At 43.0% G+C, this 18750-nt stretch overlaps 1 protein-coding gene across 9 annotated transcripts in view; it reads left to right on the top strand.

Annotated features, from left to right (window-relative positions):
- adgrb3 (adhesion G protein-coupled receptor B3) overlaps positions 1–18750 on the top strand; it is an 817113-nt gene that overhangs the window by 704717 nt on the left and 93646 nt on the right. For all 9 annotated transcript variants that reach the window (XM_072250523.1, XM_072250502.1, XM_072250515.1 and 6 more), the window contains 3 exons: positions 11123–11273; positions 11503–11572; positions 17982–18048. In XM_072250523.1, the coding sequence (XP_072106624.1) occupies positions 11123–11273; positions 11503–11572; positions 17982–18048 (288 nt within the window). The remainder of the gene's footprint in view (positions 1–11122; positions 11274–11502; positions 11573–17981; positions 18049–18750) is intronic.

The following is an 18750-nucleotide window of genomic DNA, read 5'->3' as shown; positions in this document are numbered from 1 at the left end:
CTGACCTCAATCCGATAGAAGATTTGTGGGCAGAACTGAAAAAGCATGTGCAAGCAAAGAGGACTACAAACCTGACTCAGTTACACCTCCCCCAGAAGAGATCCCAATGATCCAAGAACCTGAAGCCCTGTCCCCTGCGCCAGCTTCTCAGCCACGCATTAGTTTGCCAACTCATCCTGTTTCTACCCCCACTGGCACCTGGCACAGGCAGCAATCCAGAAATTGCTACCCAGGAGGTTCTGCTTCTCAGCTTTCTACCTAGCTCACTGAATTCTCCTTTCAAGGCCTCTTTGCTTTTCCTTCCTATGTCAATGGTACCGTTATGTACCAAGACATCTGACTGTTCTTCCGCCCTCTCCAAAATGGTGTGGACACAACCCAAGAATCACTGACCCTGGCACCTTGGAGGGAACATACCATCCAGGTGTCCTGTTCACGTCTACAGAATCACCTGTCAGTTCCCCTCACTATCGAGTCCCATATCACTACTACTCCCCTCTTCTCCCTCTTTTCCTTCTGCACCATAGACCTATGCTCACACTCCAATCGTTCCCAACTAATCACCTGAAAACAGAATTTTATTCACATGCAATTATGATGTTAACCTTATGTCCATCCACCTATTAGAAACTTCAACACTGACTCTTGTTTAAGCAATTTACTATATAACTTGAGATCATTTGTGGGTGTAATGATCCTTTTAGAAAAACAAGTAACTTCAGTCTTTGCATCAGAAATTCAAACTCCCAGTGACATCCCCATTCCTCTACACTTGCACACAATCCAGAATTCCTCTTTTTTTTTAACAATTCACTCACTGATTTTTCTTGTGCTTTGTGTGAGTTCCAACCTGGTCCACAGGAACACCTCATGTAGGCTCCAGTCCAACCACAGCAACACCTGATCTGGGCTCCAACTTGGACCACAGCAACACCTCATGTGGGCTCCAATCCAGACCATGGTAACACCTTCTGTGGGTTGAACCCAGACCATGGCAGCACCTTCTGTGGGCTCCAATCCAGACCATGGCAACACTTTCTGTGGGCTCCAATCCAGACCATGGTAACACCTTCTATGGGTTGAACCCAGACCATGGCAGCACCTTCTGTGGGCTCCAACCCAGACCATGGTAACACCTTCTGTAGGTTGAATCCAGACCATGGCAACACCTTCTGTGGGTCCAACCCAGGTTATGGCAACACCTCGTGTGGGTCCAACCCAGACCATGGTAACACCTCGTGTGGGTCCCACCCAGACCATGGCAACACCTCGTGTGGGTCCAACCCAGACCATGGCAACACCTCGTGTGGGTCCAACCCAGACCATGGTAACACCTCGTGTGGGCTCGAACCTGGGCCATGGCAACACCTTGTATAGGCTCCATTCCGGATCATGGCAACACCTCGTGTGGGCTCCATTCCAGACCATGGCAACGCCTTCTGTGGACTCCAACCCAGACCACAGCAAGACCTCGTGTGGGCTCCAACCCAGATCATGGCAACACCTTGTGTGGACTCCATTCCAGACCATGACAACAGCTTGTGTGGGCTCCAATCCAGACCATGGCAACACCTTCTGTGGGCCCAACCCACACCTCGTGTGGGCTCCAGCCCAGAACATGGCAACACCTTTTGTGGACTTCAACCCATATGGCAACCATGTCTTCCTTTATAATGCTGAAGCTTTCCTATGTTGGCGACAAAGGTGGCACACCTTGACTACTACACACAGGAAGAAATTTGTGTTCCAGCAGCAGGCACAGTCCCTTGCTCAAATCTGAGCAGCCGAGGATTTAGGACTGATTGGCTACTGGAGCTAAATTTCTTTCTCCCATAAAATGAAGCCAATTGCTATCCATCTTGGTGAAACCTCCAAGTAACTGTTGTCACCAATAATAAAATAAGTAAAATAACTGGGCCCAGAACATAGCATTCTTTTATTTTACTTGTGTACAAGAAGGATAGCATGGGCCCTTGTCACCTACACTGTTCTGGTCTGAACAGAAAACTGCTATTTTTATACAGAACTGACTTATCAGTTACGGATATTGAACATAGAACATAGAATAGTACAGCACAATACAGGCCCTTCGGCCCACAATGTTGTGCCGACCTTCAAACCCTGCCTCCCATATAAGCCCCCACCTTAAATTCCTCCATATACCTGTCTAGTAGTCTCTTAAACTTCACTAGTGTACCTGCCTCCACCACTGACTCAGGCAGTGCATTCCACGCACCAACCACTCTCTGAGTAAAAAACCTTCCTCTAATATCCCCCCTGAACTTTCCACCCCTTACCTTAAAGCCATATCCTCTTGTATTGAGCAGTGGTGCCCTGGGGAAGAGGCACTGGCTATCCACTCTATCTATTCCTCTTATTATCTTGTACACCTCTATCATGTCTCCTCTCATCCTCCTTCTCTCCAAAGAGTAAAGCCCTAGCTCCCTTAATCTCTGATCGTAATGCATACTCTCTAAACTAGGCAGCATCCTGGTAAATCTCCTCTGTATCCTTTCCAATGCTTCCACATCCTTCCTATAGTAAGGTGACCAGAACTGGACACGGTACTCCAAGTGTGGCCTAACCAGAGTTTTATAGAGCTGCATCATTATATCGCGACTCTTAAACTGTATCCCTCGACTTATGAAAGCCAACACCCCATAAGCTTTCTTAACTACCCTATCTACCTGTGAGGCAACTTTCAGGGATCTGTGGACATGTATCCCCAGATCCCTCTGCTCCTCCACACTACCAAGTATCCTGCCATTTACTTTGTACTCTGCCTTGGAGTTTGTCCTTCCAAAGTGTACCACCTCACACTTCTCTGGGTTGACCTCTATCTGCCACTTCTCAGCCCACTTCTGCATTCTATCAATGTCTCTCTGCAATCTTTGACAATCCTCTACACTATTTACAACACCATCAACCTTTGTGTCGTCTGCAAACTTGCCAACCCACCCTTCTACCCCTACATTCAGGTCGTTAATAAAAATCATGAAAAGCAGAGATCCCAGAACAGATCCTTGTTGGACACCACGAGTCACAACCCTCCAATCTGAATGTACTCCCTCCACCAGTACCCTCTGCCTTCTGCAGGCAAGCCAATTCTGGATCCACCTGGCCAAACTTCCCTGGATCCCATGCCTTCTGACTTTCTGAATAAGCCTACCGTGTGGAACCTTGTCAAATGCCTTACTAAAATCCATGTAGATCACATCCACTGCACTACCCTCATCTATATGCCTGGTCACCTCCTCAAAGAACTCTATCAGGCTTGTTAGACATGATCTGCCCTTCACAAAGCCATGCTGACTGTCCCTGATCAGACCATGATTCTCTAAATGCCCATAGATCCTATCTCTAAGAATCATTTCCAACAGCTTTCCCACCACAGATGTAAGGCTCACTGGTCTATAATTACCCAGACTATCCCTACTACCTTTTTTGAACAAGGGGACAACATTCGCCTCCCTCCAATCCTCCGGTACCATTCCCGTGGACAACAAGGACATAATGATCCTAGCCAGAGGCTCAGCAATCTCTTCCGTCACCTCATGGAGCAGCCTGGGGAATATTCCGTCAGGCCTCAGGGACTTATCTGTCCTAATGTATTTTAACAACTCCAACACCTCCTCTGCCTTAATATCAAAATGCTCCAGAACATCAACCTCAGTCATATTGTCCTCATCGTCATCAAGTACAATTTCGACTATTGTAAATTGTCTATGTTTACATTACTTATACTTGCGAGATCAATCACCAGTCACGATAGAGGTGTTAAAGTCAATCAAAACTTCGAGTGGACAGCTGATGATCTTTAGTTTCTGGGTACGTTTCACATTTTTTTGTTATGTCATCTGTCTCTAGTATCCCCTATTGTGCAAAGCAACTTTATGTTTTAGGAAGACCTTTCTGGAAAATCTGACTATAGAGGCCTCATTCCTCTGGCTTGGGTACACACTGGCACAATCAACCCTGCGTATCTTGTCTGTAGTAAGCAGTGGTGTCTCCAGCAGTCTCGCTTGACTACAACTGCCCCAGGATATCTTTGCCTTTCTATGATTTCCAGAATTCTGCATCCTAATAAAACAGCTATCTTGTTGGAAGCATAAACACAAAATACTCTGCAGATGCTGGGCTCAAAACAACGCTCACAGCATGCTGAAGGAACGCAGCAGGCCGGGCAGCATCCATGGAAACGATCAGGCCACGTTTCGGGCCAGAACCCTTCATCAGGACCGAAGCGGGAAGGGGCAGAAGCCCTATAAAGAAGGTGGGGGGAGGGTGGGAAGGAGAAGGCTGGTAGGTGCCAGTGAAAAACCAGTAATGGGAAAGATAAAGGGGTGGGGGAGGGGAAGCAGGGAGGTGATAGGCAGGAAAGGTGAAGATGGAATAGGGGAAAACACAATGGGTAGTAGAAGGAGGCGGAACCATGAGGGAGGTGATAGGCAGCTGGGGGAGGGGGCAGAGTGAAATAGGGATAGGGGAAGGGAGGGGGAGGGAATTACCCAAAGTTGGAGAATTCAATGTTCATAGCAAGGGGCTGGAGACTACCTAGACGGTATATGAGGTGTTACTCCTCCAACTCGAGTTTAGCCTCATCATGGCAGTAGAGGAGGCCATGTATGGACATATACGAATGGGAATGTGAAGCAGAGTTGAAGTGGGTGGCAACCGGGAGATCCTGTCTGTTGTGACCTTCTTTATAGGGCGTCTGCCCCTTCCCTCTTCAGTCCACGGATGCTGCCCGACCTGCTGAGTTCCTCTAGTGTGTTATGAATGTTGTTGGAAGCATGGAGTTTTTCCCTCATTCAACAACATTAAAGTTGATCATCCGTTCATTCATTCATTTGTTTGCTGTTTACCAATTATTGGCCCCTAGCCTGTAGTTTTCAGGTTACAAATGTCGAGCACAAGCTATGTAGAATTATATATTTATTTCTGATTGAGCAATTTCCATTACATGATCTTTTTCAGAGATGACGTGAGTAATTCTTCAGTTTTCTACCTTTTGCTAATGTCCCAGTATGGCATTTCATCATGTAGAGGGTCTTCCTTGTCTCCCTTTGGAAGTTCATTAGCTTCTTCCTTTGGTTCTTGTGTACTGATTTAAAAATATGTGTATAAACTGTGCCTGATTTTAATCATCTCAAAACTGAGATCAATGATTTCTGTGTTCATTGATGAAACACCAGTTTTTTGAACACTTTTTTTCCAAATAGTGTCCTTTATAGGTTTTATTACTTTGTTACTTATATTCTAGGGAAATAATTCTGACATTTTTTTCAAATACCTGCCCCTAATTTTCGTCCAGACGTGACTGTGAATCTGAAAGTCATGAGTCAAGCATTGCTCCTAAGAGAGCTCAAAGTACCTCTATGTCACTATATACAGCCCAGAGGTTCCTTTTCTTGCAGGCATACTCAATAAATCCATAATAGAATAATAACCATAATAGAATCAATGAAAGGCCACAACAATTAGGGTGTTCAGTGTGTAAAAGAAAACTGCGCAAGTACAACAAGAAATAAATAATAATAAATAAGTAAGCAATAAGTATTGTGAACATGAGATGAAGAGTCATTGAAAGTGAGTCCATAGATTGTGGGAACATTTCAGTGATAGGGTGAGTGAAGTTAACCTGTTTGATTCAAAAGTCTGACGCTTAATTCAGTGAATTGGTATTCAGTGGCCTAGACTGTTGGTCAGGAGAACTTAAACCTATCTTGATTTATGTATTTGTGATCAATTCATGGAATTTGAAGGAAGTGCCCATCCTTGAAGCTAAACTCAAAAGGCTTACCTGAAATTTCAAGACTAGACTGAATCTGCTGCTCCGCAATAAATCTCAACTGTTTCACTGTTTTCTCAGAATGTTAACTTCTTCTCTGAGATGCCCTAGTCGGCAGGTAGAAATGGAGAATAAATGGCATTCTTGTCCATAACAACTACATCTCTAGGATGTTAATATGACTGCTTATAATAAGAGCACCTAGTATTAAAAGTAATTACACTTGAAGCACTTTGGGACATTCTGGGTACATAATAAGGTGTTATAATAAATACTGTCTCTTTTCATACTTCTGACAAGGCATCTAAGGTATGTTCCAGAGTATATTCATCTTTTGCACAGGAATTAGAACACTGGTTAGGGGGCTATGACCAAAGATGAGATGAAGTTAGGCTCTGAGAGGGCTCTTGAAAGAAGGAGAAAACCCAGCAAGCTGCATAAAGAAGCAGATTGCAGAGGTCTAGGTGCATATAGTTAAGATACGTCAGTCAGTTTTGGGATTTGAATGTAAGGTTTATACATCATTGAACTCTGAATTATTGTTCTGAGATAGCAATAAAAGTACAGCAGCCTTAAGTACAGCAATCAAGTGATTAAGCTCAGGAACAAATAGTACAATGTAAGCAACAATCTAATTTGCTTTGATCCATGACTTGTTTTTTTGTGTACTGTTAAACAGCTTAACTCATTATTTCGGCACCTGAACTGGAAAAATACAATCACTTTGCATAGCATCTGCTCTAAAGGCCATTTGTGGAGATTGTGGACTACATTTTCAAATGTCCTGTGTATTTTTCTTTCTTCTTCTGCAAACAGCTAAATTCTTGATTGATAATGCAAAAGTAACCAATGTCATCAAAACTAGCAACTGAGCTCAGAGTTTAAAGACCCAAAATGGATTTAGAATACAGATATTTCTGAAGTTATGGAAATGTTGTATAGTGTGACAATATTAGAGGATGCACAATGTTTCATGACTTCACAAAATTCAGCACTGCAGCTGCTTCTATTAGTCTGTTTCATCAAATTGATCCATGATACACAGAAAAAGTTAGGACCTTTTAAGTTTATACATTAATTAGTTCATCTTGAAAAAGAAGAAACAAAGTTCCAGTTCTGGTCGCCTCACTATAGGAAGGATGTGGAAGCATTGGAAAGGGTACAGAGGAGATTTACCAGGATGCTGCCTGGTTTAGAGAGTATGCATTATGATCAAAGATTAAGGGAGCTAGGGCTTTACTCTTTGGAGAGGAGGAGGATGAGAGGAGACATGATAGAGGTGTACAAGATAATAAGAGGAATAGATAGAGTGGATAGTCAGCGCCTCTTCCCCAGGGCACCACTGCTCAATACAAGAGGATGTGGCTTTAAGGTAAGGGGTGGGAAGTTCAAGGGGGATATTAGAGGAAGGTTTTTTACTCAGAGAGTGGTTGGTGCTTGGAATGCACTGCCTGAGTCAGTGGTGGAGGCAGATACACTAGTGAAGTTTAAGAGACTACTAGACAGGTATATGGAGGAATTTAAGGTGGGGGATTATGTGGGAGGCAGGGTTTGAGGGTCGGCACAACATTGTGGGCCAAAGGACCTGTACTGTGCTGTACTGTTCTATGTTCTATTAAAGTTTTTTGCCCTTATTTGCCATCTAACAATAGTATAATTAGCTGCTACCATACAAATTATTCCTAAAATCAGTCATCTGCTGCGTAGACTTATGGATCACTTGGACCGTATCTGGGAAAGGTGGGATCTGTACAATTTGGATGGATTGCACCTGGATCTGAATGAGTGCAACATTCTTGCAGGGGTGGAAAGGTGTTGCTTGGGAGTGCTAAATTAATTTGGTACTGGAATGGGGCATAGAATAGATTACAGTCGGGCTGGAGGTAGACTCAAATATTGAACAAAAATGAAGCCTGTCCAGTAGGCAAACACGAGGAAATCTGCAGATGCTGGAATTTCAGGCAACACACATAAAAATTGCTGGTGAACGCAGCAGGCCAGGCAGCATCTATAGGACAGGTACAGTCGATGTTTCGGGCTGAGACCCTTCGTCAGGACTAACTGAAAGAAGAGATAGTAAGAGATTTGAAAGTGGGAGGGGGAGGGGGCGATCCAAAATGATAGGAGAAGACAGAAGGGGGAGGGATGGAGCTAAGAGCTGGACAGTTGATTGGCAAAAGGAATATGAAAGGATCATGGGACAGGAAGCCTAGGAGGAAAGAAAGGGAGAGGGGGATGCCCAGAGGATGGGCAAAGGGTATAGTGAGAGGGACAGAGGGAGAAAAAGGAGAGAGAAAATACATTTTATATATATGTCTCTGTGTGTGTGTGTGTGTGTGTGTGTGTGTGTGTGTGTGTGTGTGTGTGTGTGTCCGTCCATGTGTAACGGATAGGGTACAAAGGGGAGGTGGGGCATTAACAGAAGTTAGAGAAGTCAATATTCATGCCATCAGGTTGGAGGCTACCCAGACAGAATGTAAGGTGTTATTCCTCCAACCTGAGTGTGGCTTCATCTTGACAGTAGAGGAGGCTGTGGATAGACATATCAGAATGGGAATGGGACGTAAAATTAAAATTTGTGGCCACTGGGAGATCCTGCTTTCTCTGGCGGACAGAGCGTAGGTGTTCAGTAAAACGGTCTCCCAGCCTGCGTCAGGTCTCACCAATATATAGAAGGCCGCATCAGGAGCACTGGACACAGTATATCACCCCAGCCGACTCACAGGTGAAGTGTTGCCTCACCTGGAAGGACTGTCTGGGGTCCTGAATGGTGGTGAAGGAGGAAGTGTAAGGGCATGTGTAGCACTTGTTCTGCTTACAAGGTTAAGTGCCGGGAGGGAGATCGGTGGGGAGGGATGGGGGGTACAAATGGACACGGGAGTCGCATAGGGAGCGATCCCTGCGGGAAGCAGAAAGTGGGGGGAGGGAAAGATGTGCTTAGTGGTGGGATCCTGTTGGAGGTGGCGGAAGTTACGGAGAATTATATGTTGGACCCGGAGGCTGGTGGGGTGGTAGGTGAGGACAAGGGGAACCCTATTCCTAGTGGAGTGGCGGGAGGATGGGTGAGAGCAGATGTGCATGAAATGGGAGAGAGGCGTTTGAGAGCAGAGTTGATGGTGGAAGAAGGGAAGCCCCTTTCTTCAAAAAAGGAAGACACCTCCTTCATCCTGGAATGAAAAGCCTTATCCTGAGAGCAGATGTGGCGGAGATGGAGGAATTGCGAGAAGGGGATGACATTTTTCCAAGAGACACGGTGAGAAGAGGAATCGTCTAGGTAGCTGCGAGAGTCCGTAGGCTTATAGTAGACATCAGTAGATAAGCTGTCTCCAGAGATAGAGACAGAAAGATCAAGAAAGGGGAGGGAGGTGTCGGAAATGGGCCAGGTAAACTTGAGGGCAGGGTGAAAGTTGGAGGCAAAGTTAATGAAGTCAACGAGCTCAGCATGCGTGCAGGAAGCAGCGCCAATGCAGTCATCGATGCAGCGAAGGAAAAGTGGGGGACATATACCAGTATAGGCACGGAACATAGATTGTTCCACAAAGCCAACAAAAAGGCAGGCATAGCTGGGAACCATACGGGTGCCCATGGCTACACGTTTAGTTTGGAGGAAGTGGGACGAGTCAAAGGAGAAATTGTTAAGAGTAAGGACTAATTCTGCTAGACGGAGCAGAGTGGTGTTAGAGGGGAACTGGTTAGGTCCAGTAGGCCTTGCAGGCATGGATGTGATAAGGCACATGGGAGGAATAGAAGACTAAAATATATCTATATTAACATGAGGAGTCTACAACATAAAATTCCATGCCCTTGGAGTTTTGGTCATGCTGGAATAGCAGACTTTGTAGATTAGGGATTATCTCAGTGCATGTCCTCTCACTTTACATGGAGTCATAAGGGCAAAGAGCACAGAGCACGGAAACAGGCCTTTCAGCCTAATAGGCCCATGCCGATCAAGATACCCATCCAAGCTATTTAGATGTTTAGCCATTAACCTTCTAAACCTTTCCAGTTCATGTACCTTTCTAATTGTCTTTTAAAATTTGTTATTGTACCTGCCTTAACCACTTCCTCTGGCAGCTCATTCCACATGCGTAACCTCCTCTGGTGTGAAAAAAACACATCACCTCTCACCTTAACCTGTGCCCTCCCAGTTCTTAGTTCCCGAATCCTGGGAAAAAGACTGAGTGCATTAACCCTATCTATGAGGTTTTGTTACAACTTTATAAAACATTGTTCTGGCCACAGTTGGAGTGCTATGTGCAGTTCTGGTTACCTCACTATATGAAGGATAAGTTTCCACAGTGGAGCAGATGCAGAAGAGATTTACCGGGAAGCATTTCTGTTATGAGGAGAGTTTGGTTTTATTTGGCACAGAGGTAGGATGGAAACTAGAAACGTGAGAAAGTCTGCAGCGCTAGAAACCCAAAGCAGTACACATGAGATACTGGAGGAAGTCAGCAGGCCAGGCAGCATCCATGCAATTGAATAGTCAGTCAACATTTCGGGCTGAGACCATTCTTCAGGACTGAGAAGGAAGGGGAAAGATGCCAGAATGAAAAGGTGGAGGGAGGGAAAGGAGGCTAGCTGGAAAGTGATAGGTGAAGCTAGGTGGGTGGGAAAGGTCAACGGCTGGAGAAGACGGAATCTGATAGGAGAGGAGAGTGGACCGTAGGAAAAAGGACTTACTTTCCCACAGAGAAGTGGCTTCTACAAGAGGTTTTCAGTAAGGAAGTAAGAGATACAGTGGAGATCTGAGGAGGATTTTTTTTAATTCAGAGGGTGGTAGCATCAGGAGCATTTAGTGGGAATGGATGGTGGTGGCAGACTTTCTTGCAACATTTACTGGAAGGAGTACTTGAATCACAAGACATGGAGACCAGGGACCAAGTGTTGGTAAATGGGTTCGGTATCAAGGATAGTTAATGCTCAGTCTTAGCCTGATGAGCCAAAGCATCCGTCTCTTCTACTGTATGACTCTATGGCTTTAAGTAAATAGGCAGTTGCATGCCTCTTCTTTTTGAACTGAAGAAAAGAATCACATTGTTTATTTTGGATGAAACGATTCGGAAGTGATTAATGCACAGGTTTAAAGTACATCGTATCAGGAGACTTGACAGCTTAGTGTACAGTATTATTTTCCACTCCTTGGTTCTAGGCTCCCAGAGGTGGAAGTTTGATTTGAATAAAGCTCTGCAGAGTCAGTAGTCCTGCTTCATGTCATTTTTTTACAGGTGTGACCCAGTCAGTAATAGTGACGGGCTGATTAGACCATGGTCTCTGATGGTTGCAAGCCATTCAAGCTAAGGAAATTATTATGTTGTTTTGTGTGCACAGGGTGTTTGCACAATGACTACTGCCTTTCTGCATTTCTTCTTCCTGGCTTCGTTCTGCTGGGTTTTGACTGAAGCTTGGCAATCGTACATGGCCGTCACAGGGAAGATTAGAACAAGGCTCATCCGTAAACGCTTTCTATGCCTTGGCTGGGGTAAGAAATAATAACTGTATAAATGTTTCATTGGGGTGAATTATATTTTTGTGTTCTTTATGAAACATATTTTCCTTAAAAATTGCTTTCTCTTAAAGGTATCACAGATAAAAGTACTGTGACAGATAATTGATACATTTTTGATTTCACAGCAGTATAACATTATGCTTGTATTTCTCCTTATGTGCAGTGATATGGATTTCTTATAAAATTTAATTTATTTCTTCAGGATTGCCTGCATTGGTGGTGGCAATATCTATGGGATTTACAAAGGCTAAAGGATATGGTACATCAAATTAGTAAGTTGCTTCAAAGCTCTTTGGCTTCTTCCACAGCTGCTATTATCAACAGCTGCTGTCCTCATGAAATTCGAGGGCCAAATGATAAGGCTTTTGGTGTCAAAACAGTGTGTATGCCCACCTCAGGAAACTTCAAGGTGATACTTCAAAAATTTTTTTTTTTACTAAATGCCTTCAATATTTTGTCTGTTTACACGAAGGGCACTACACAATTGATTGCAATTGAACATCGAACAGTACAGCACAGGGACAAACCCTTCAGCCCAAAATGTTGTGCAGAATTAAGTAAATTGGTAGTCAAATGCTCACCTAAACTAATCCCTTCTGCATTCACCTCATCCATATCTGTCCATTTACGTGCCTCTCTCTAGAAGCCTCTTCAACACCTCTATTGTATTTGCCTCCACCACCACCCCAGGCAGCCACAATTCTTTGTCTAAAAACTTCTGCTCATCTCCTTTGAACTTTGATCTCCCCTCACTTTAAATTCATGTCTTCTGGTATTAGACAGTTCGACCTTGGGCAAAGCTAAAAAATTTAGCTCTTGAAGGTTATTGAAGTACTGAGCATAACTAGGATTCTATTGCACTTGAACGCAGCAGGCCAGGCAGCATCTCTAGGAAGAGGTACAGTTGACGTTTCAGGCCGAGACCCTTCGTCAGTCCTGACGAAGGGTCTCGGCCTGAAACGTCGACTGTACCTCTTCCTAGAGATGCTGCCTGGCTTGCTGCGTTCGTTCACCAGCAACTCTGATATGTGTTGCTTGAACTTTCAGCATCTGCAGAATTCCTCGTGTTTGCGTTCTATTGCACTTGCTATGCCTTTATCTTTAAAATTTCTTTGCTTATATTTTTCACTTACTTGCATTGATGTTCTGATTGGAGTGGATATTTTAAGTAATTAGGTTTTGTCTTTTGTGAAAAGTTATTACAATTTACAGAGCATACTGTAACTAGCAATGTTTGCTGGCATGTATGTACCAGAACTGTAGTGGAAATCCCATATACTTATTTAATCTCCTGCTGAGATCCTCACTGCCCTTCCAGCTTCCAGCTGTCTTGGGCTGGGCTCCAACCAGTCAATGAACAGATGAAGAATCAGTAGCAGTCTATGTGAGATCTCATCCTAGGTGTCACTAAACAATGACTATACATCTCCCAGTAACACAGCCAAATTTAAAATCTTACTCTTTTTTGACCATCCCTGCCATATACCAAGTTTCTGCTGTCAGAGTGACACTTGGTAAAACTCTACCTTATTATTTTATAGCAAGGTGTGGATTTGCATTTTATGTTAACTTAAAGCACTTTAATATCTACCAAGTTCCATTCAATTGAGTTTGGGGATCTAATGCAGTCAAATGCCTTTTTTGCTGAGTAACCATGTTGGTTGATACTTTTAAACATGCAGAAGTCTGCAGATGCTGGAAAAACAAAGCAAAACACTCAAAATGCTGAAGAAACTCAGTAGGTCAGGCAGCATCTGTGGAATTGAATAGCCATTGATGTTTGGAGGTGAGGCCCTTCTTCAGGACTTTTGGTTGATACTTTTGTTAACTTGTTGCACCTTGCATTCTACCTAAGATCACATATCTCCAGACCTTATCATGACAGCCAAGCAGAATCCCACAGTGAGATGAGAGGAAGTACTCGACTAGCCTTAGTAAAATTGAAGCTGCTGTGCATTAAATGGGGAGACATTTGACAGACTAGAGTCACAACCTGCTGAAAGGAAGATAGCCCTATTGGAATTTTTTGTTTTTGTTACATATACCGAAATGCAGGGGAAAACTTTTGGGTGCATGCCATCCAGAGAAAGAGTGCATAAATCAGCGGTTCCCAACCACCCAAGCAAGGCGTGTGCTACCGGGCCGCGAGGAAATGATATGAGTCAGCTGCACTTTTCCTCATTCCCTGTTACGCACTGTTGAACTTGAACATAGGGTTGCCAACTATTCTGTATTTGCCGGGACATCCTGTATATTGGGCTAAATTGGTTTGTCCCATATGGGACTGCCCTTGTCCCTTATTTCCCCTGCTAAGGTAGAGCGTTCCTATGAAACCTTCCGTAAGCCGAAATGGCGTATAGCGAAGAAGCAATTACCATTAATTTATACAGGAAAAATTTTTGAGCATTCCCAGACCCAAAAAATAACCTACCAAATCATACCAAATAACACATAAAACCTAAAATAACACTAACATATAGTAAAAGCAGGGATGATATGATAAATACCCAGCCTATATAAAGTAGAAACAATGTATGTACAGTGTAGTCGAGAAGATTAAGCCAAAACCAATTTGTGGGAAAAAAAATCAGCGTATGCGCATGCGCACATCACGAGAGGTGCCCACACAAGGCTTCATGGTCATGGTAGTCTTTCTCGGGGACAAGTGTCCCGTATTTGACTACTACTTTTGTCCCTTATTTGGGAGTGAGAAAGTTGGCAACCCTAACTGTGAAAGACATATTGAGGTGAGTTTAACCCTACTTGAACACGCACCCCCCCTCCCCCCGGCCCCGGTCGGCTGGTCCGCAAGAATATTGTCAATATTAATCCTGTCCGCAGTGCAAAAAAGGTTGGGGCCCCCTGGCATAAATGATATATAAATGTAACAAAGCAGTAAAATGAAATTACAATGCAGAATATAGTGTAACAATACAGAGGAGGTGCAGTGCAGGTAAACATAAAATGCATGGTAAATTGGGAGAACAAAAATTCATCTTCGAAATTTGAAGTCAATTATCCCAGGATATCGTGGCAAAGGTTCCACAAGGCAGCATCCTAGGCCCAACCATTTTCAGCTGCTTCATCAATGACCCTCCTTCCATCAGAAGGTCAGAATTGATGATATTCATTGATGATTGCACAATATACATTTCTATTCATTTGCTCAGCAAGTGAAACAGCCCATACCTGAGTACGACACAGCGAAAGTACTGTGGGTTGGTAAGTGACTAGCGACATTCATGTCACAGAAGTTCATAGCAATGATCATCTCCAACAAGTGAGTCAAATCACTTGTTCCTGACATTCAATATGATTACTTTTGTCAGGTCCCCACAGTGAATATTCTGGGAGTTGTCACTGGTTAGAAACTCAGCAGTGGACAAGCCACATAGTTACTGTCACCGCAAGAGCAATTCAGAGGCTGGGTATTCTACAATGAGTCATTAACTTCCTGATACACAAAAAGCTTTCAATCACCTACACGGAGTGTGATGGAATACTTCCCACTTGCCTGATGAGTGCAGCTTGAACATTTCTCGAGAAGGTCAGCATTATCCAGGTCAGTGGACAAAATAGACCACTTGACTGTCACCCACTTTACCACCTTAAGAATTCACACCAGTGGCTACCGTAGGTACCAACCACAAAATGTACTGCAGCAACTCATCAAAATTGCTTCATTAGCATTTCCCCAACATGCAGTTTCAATCACCCAGAATGAAGTGCATGGAGTTTCATTGTGCACAAGTTATCCAGTGAGTCACACAATCCTGACTTGATCAGAGTTTCTTAGGTATGCAAAGTGAAACTGTTCTATTGAAGTTTTCCCAATAACCATACAAGGACTTTTTTAGAGTGCTAGCCTTGCCAGCAATAACCACGTCCTGCCGAGGAATATAATCCTGTTCATTTTGAAGGTAATCTGCTGATTATCAAGAAAATGGAGACTACATTCTACAGTTCTTCCAATGTACTATTGATCCAGAGAGGAAACATAGGTATCTCTCAACATTTCCAGATTTTTTTTTGTATGCTAGGTAAAGGATAAAAGTTTTTGCATTTCAAACTGGAAGGAGCAGGAATGGCTAAAAGTAAAATTTCCATTGAACCCTCCCTGTGGCATGTTAGACACAGCATGGATCTCCATGCAAAATTAACAGGCATCACTGATGAGTCCGAGAGTGGCTTATAGATCCGTAGCCAAGCTCCCAACACTTTTTCTTAAGCTAACCCCCACCCCCTGCCTCCCTCGCCCATTTTTACAAAATAGTGTAAGTATGGCTAATGTGTGAAAACTGATCTCTGATAATTAACTTGGACAACACCTACATGGCCACATAAACTTCACTCAAGCTCAGAAGCAAACACCACCCCCATAGATATCAAAGTTCAAAATGAATTTATTATCAAAGTATATATACCACCCTGAGATGCATTTTCTTACAACTCGAAAAATTTTTATATTTTACCATCAGAATCAAGTTTATTTTCAAGTGCATTTACATGAGAGGATTTAGCCAAAATTAGTGAATCATTAAAGAATTTATTTGTGTGGTTCAGTAATCAGATTTCCTTGAGTAAGCTACAGCCCTGTTAATTAGCTTTAAGGAATTTTAAGTTTAAAGTTGAAGAGCCATCTGCATCTCAGCAGAAGGTCGACATCTCAGGCATTGGGATCAAGGGTGACTTGCTTCCACTCAGTAAAGTTGAAACTAATGGTAACTGGTGAGGCTATTGTGGGGCTCCTTTTCTCTCACAGATGAGATCTACCAAGGGGTAGATGGGTAGATTGTGAGATGGAGCACTAGTTTCACTGTTTGCATAGGGTTTCTGTGCAATGCCAATGCATGGGCTCAAGTGTTCCGAATGTCATCCTAAATGCATTTTCTCCTCTTGAGTAGTCATAGGCCAGAGATTCCTATAAGTCAGTGGAGATCTTTCAAGGGGGTTTAAATCCTATAATTGAATCCTCTACTCTTTCCATCTGGTATTCTTCTCATGATCAAGCTCGGAACAGTGTGACTGTCTCGTCAAAAGATACTGGTGAGCAAAGAAGATATTTTCTCCTCCCTGCCAGGATTGCTGGATTGTAGAACTTCCCCAAAATAGCATGAACTAATTTGTCTTTTCCCTGCTGAAACCTGACATTTTACTACCTATGGGTTGGCTCAGTAGCTCATTAATGTGTCTTTTTACATTCATCAAAAATTGTTCCTTGATGCTTCACTGAGAAAAGCTCTTCTTTCATACAATCAAGCTATGTGGTAACATTGGCTGTGTTTCAGAGTTATTTGGTACTTTCTTAGAGTAAGCAAGAGTGAAATACATACAGTATTAATATCACCATTAGGAGATGCTGGATTGGATTGCACATAATCCCAATGAAGAAGTACTTATATTGAAAACTACAGATCCATAGCTTGTAGCTGAGCAATTGAATGCAGCAGGCCAGGCAGCATCTCTAGGAAGAGGTACAGTCGACGTTTCAGGCCGAGACCCTTCGTCAGGACGTCAAAGCAACTTTGATGTGTGTTGCTTGAATTTCCAGCATCTGCAGAATTCCTCGTGTTTAAGCTGAGCAATTGGTTGATTTTTAAAAAGAGGCAGAAGGGTGACTGCAAAAACTGGAAATCAGGATCAGCACACACGAAATACTGGAGGAAATCAATGGATCAGGCAGCATCTATTGGGTAGTTAGAGATTAAAAGATCCTGAATGGGCAGAAATGATAAAAAGATGGATAAATAGGATTTTTTTTCTGCATAGCAAGTAAGAATTGTCAATATGATGATAACTTAGAGTGGACGTACACGTGATATTTATGATTAGTGGAAAAAAATGATTAAATTATTCATGAAGAACTACAGCAGTTCAAGAGTGTAGCTATTACCACCACTTTCTCTTGTGTAATTAGGGATGGGCAATGAATGCTAGCATGAAAATCAATATTAAAAACAGAGAGATTGTCCTTCAGGCTGCTGTCAGTCGGCAGGGTGAAACCATGGTAAATATTCCTGTGCACACAACAAGCCATCAGCGGGCCTTTGGCCTATGACTTAACAGTGAAAACATCCATTGCGCCAGAGCTCCATGTCAAGTAGCAGGGAGGCGATAGGAAGCTAATTAATCTTTTACTGGTTATTTTTTGTTTTGTTTGTGGGATAAATGTTGGCTTAGTCCTGGAAGAACTGGGATATTCTCATGTTTTAATTTCTGGCGTGAGATTTCTCCAGAGCATAGAACTTTACATCACAATGCAAACCCTACAGCCCACAATGTTTTAACCTACTCTGAGATCAATCTAACCCTTCCTTCCTCCACAACCTGCCATTTTTCTACCATCCATGTGCCTATCTACGAGCTTCTTAAAAGCCCCAAATGTACACCATTCCCAGAAGGGTTTTCTGCACACCATCACTCTGTCTGTAAAGAACTTAACTCTTGACATCATCCCTATACTTTCCACCAATCACCTTAAACTTATGCCTCCCTCATGTTAGGACGTTCTTGAGTGTGTTTTTAATAACACTGCCCATAGATGTTGAATGCTGGAATTTCATTGGTATTAAATTCTTATGCACTGCTTGAGATTCTGTCTGCTCTTAAATTTGCCTACTGATGACTAATTTAATGTATACTTCTAACCTTAATGTGTGGTTATTATTTTTATGTTCACAGCTGCTGGCTGTCACTGGAGGGAGGCCTTTTGTATGCATTTGTTGGACCTGCAGCAGCTGTTGTTCTGGTAAAACAAATATGCATGCGCTCCTATCATTAAATCTTGCACATCCCACTTAAAGCCCCATTGAAGCAATCTGATCATTGCATGAGTTGGTACTTCATAAAGTGATTAATTTGACAGTACAATGTGTTTTGTTTCTGTTTATGTGATTAATATCTTGTTTTTCTTTAGCTCTTTCAAACCAAAGAAATCCATCCTAAAATGTCTGCCTAAGTTTATAGGTCTCCACTCTTGGTGGGGAGACACCTTCAGTGCCCACACTGCCATCACAGCCAGCTCCATACAGCAGAGAGATCCATGATGCTTACAACAAAACACTACAGATGATAAAAATCTGCAATAAAAATGAAGAGTTGCCTGAAAAACTCCCAACAGGTTAAGCAGCATCTATGGGTAAAAAAAGAGAGTCAATGTTTAAGATCAAAATCTGATGAAGGGCCATTGCCCTGAAACATTAACTCTTTTTCTCTCTCTCCATGTATTATTGGCATTATGTGTTTGCATTACAGAATCAGGGTGCCTCCCACCAGAGAGCGCAACATGGAGGGAATCTACGGGGTATTTACCAGGTCTATCCATATCTGCTGTGACTTACCATGTAAAGTCAAAGAAACAGACTTGCAACTGGCATTTATTTTTAAATATGGAAAAGAAATATCACTGGTTACTTAAGGTCGTCAGAGGAGCTTTGATAGAGTTGTGAGG

This window comes from Mobula birostris, chromosome 2 (assembly GCF_030028105.1).
Source record: "Mobula birostris isolate sMobBir1 chromosome 2, sMobBir1.hap1, whole genome shotgun sequence".
NCBI lineage: Eukaryota > Metazoa > Chordata > Chondrichthyes > Myliobatiformes > Myliobatidae > Mobula > Mobula birostris.
The sequence above is the reverse complement of the archived record's forward strand: the minus strand, read 5'-3'. Positions and strand labels throughout refer to the sequence as shown.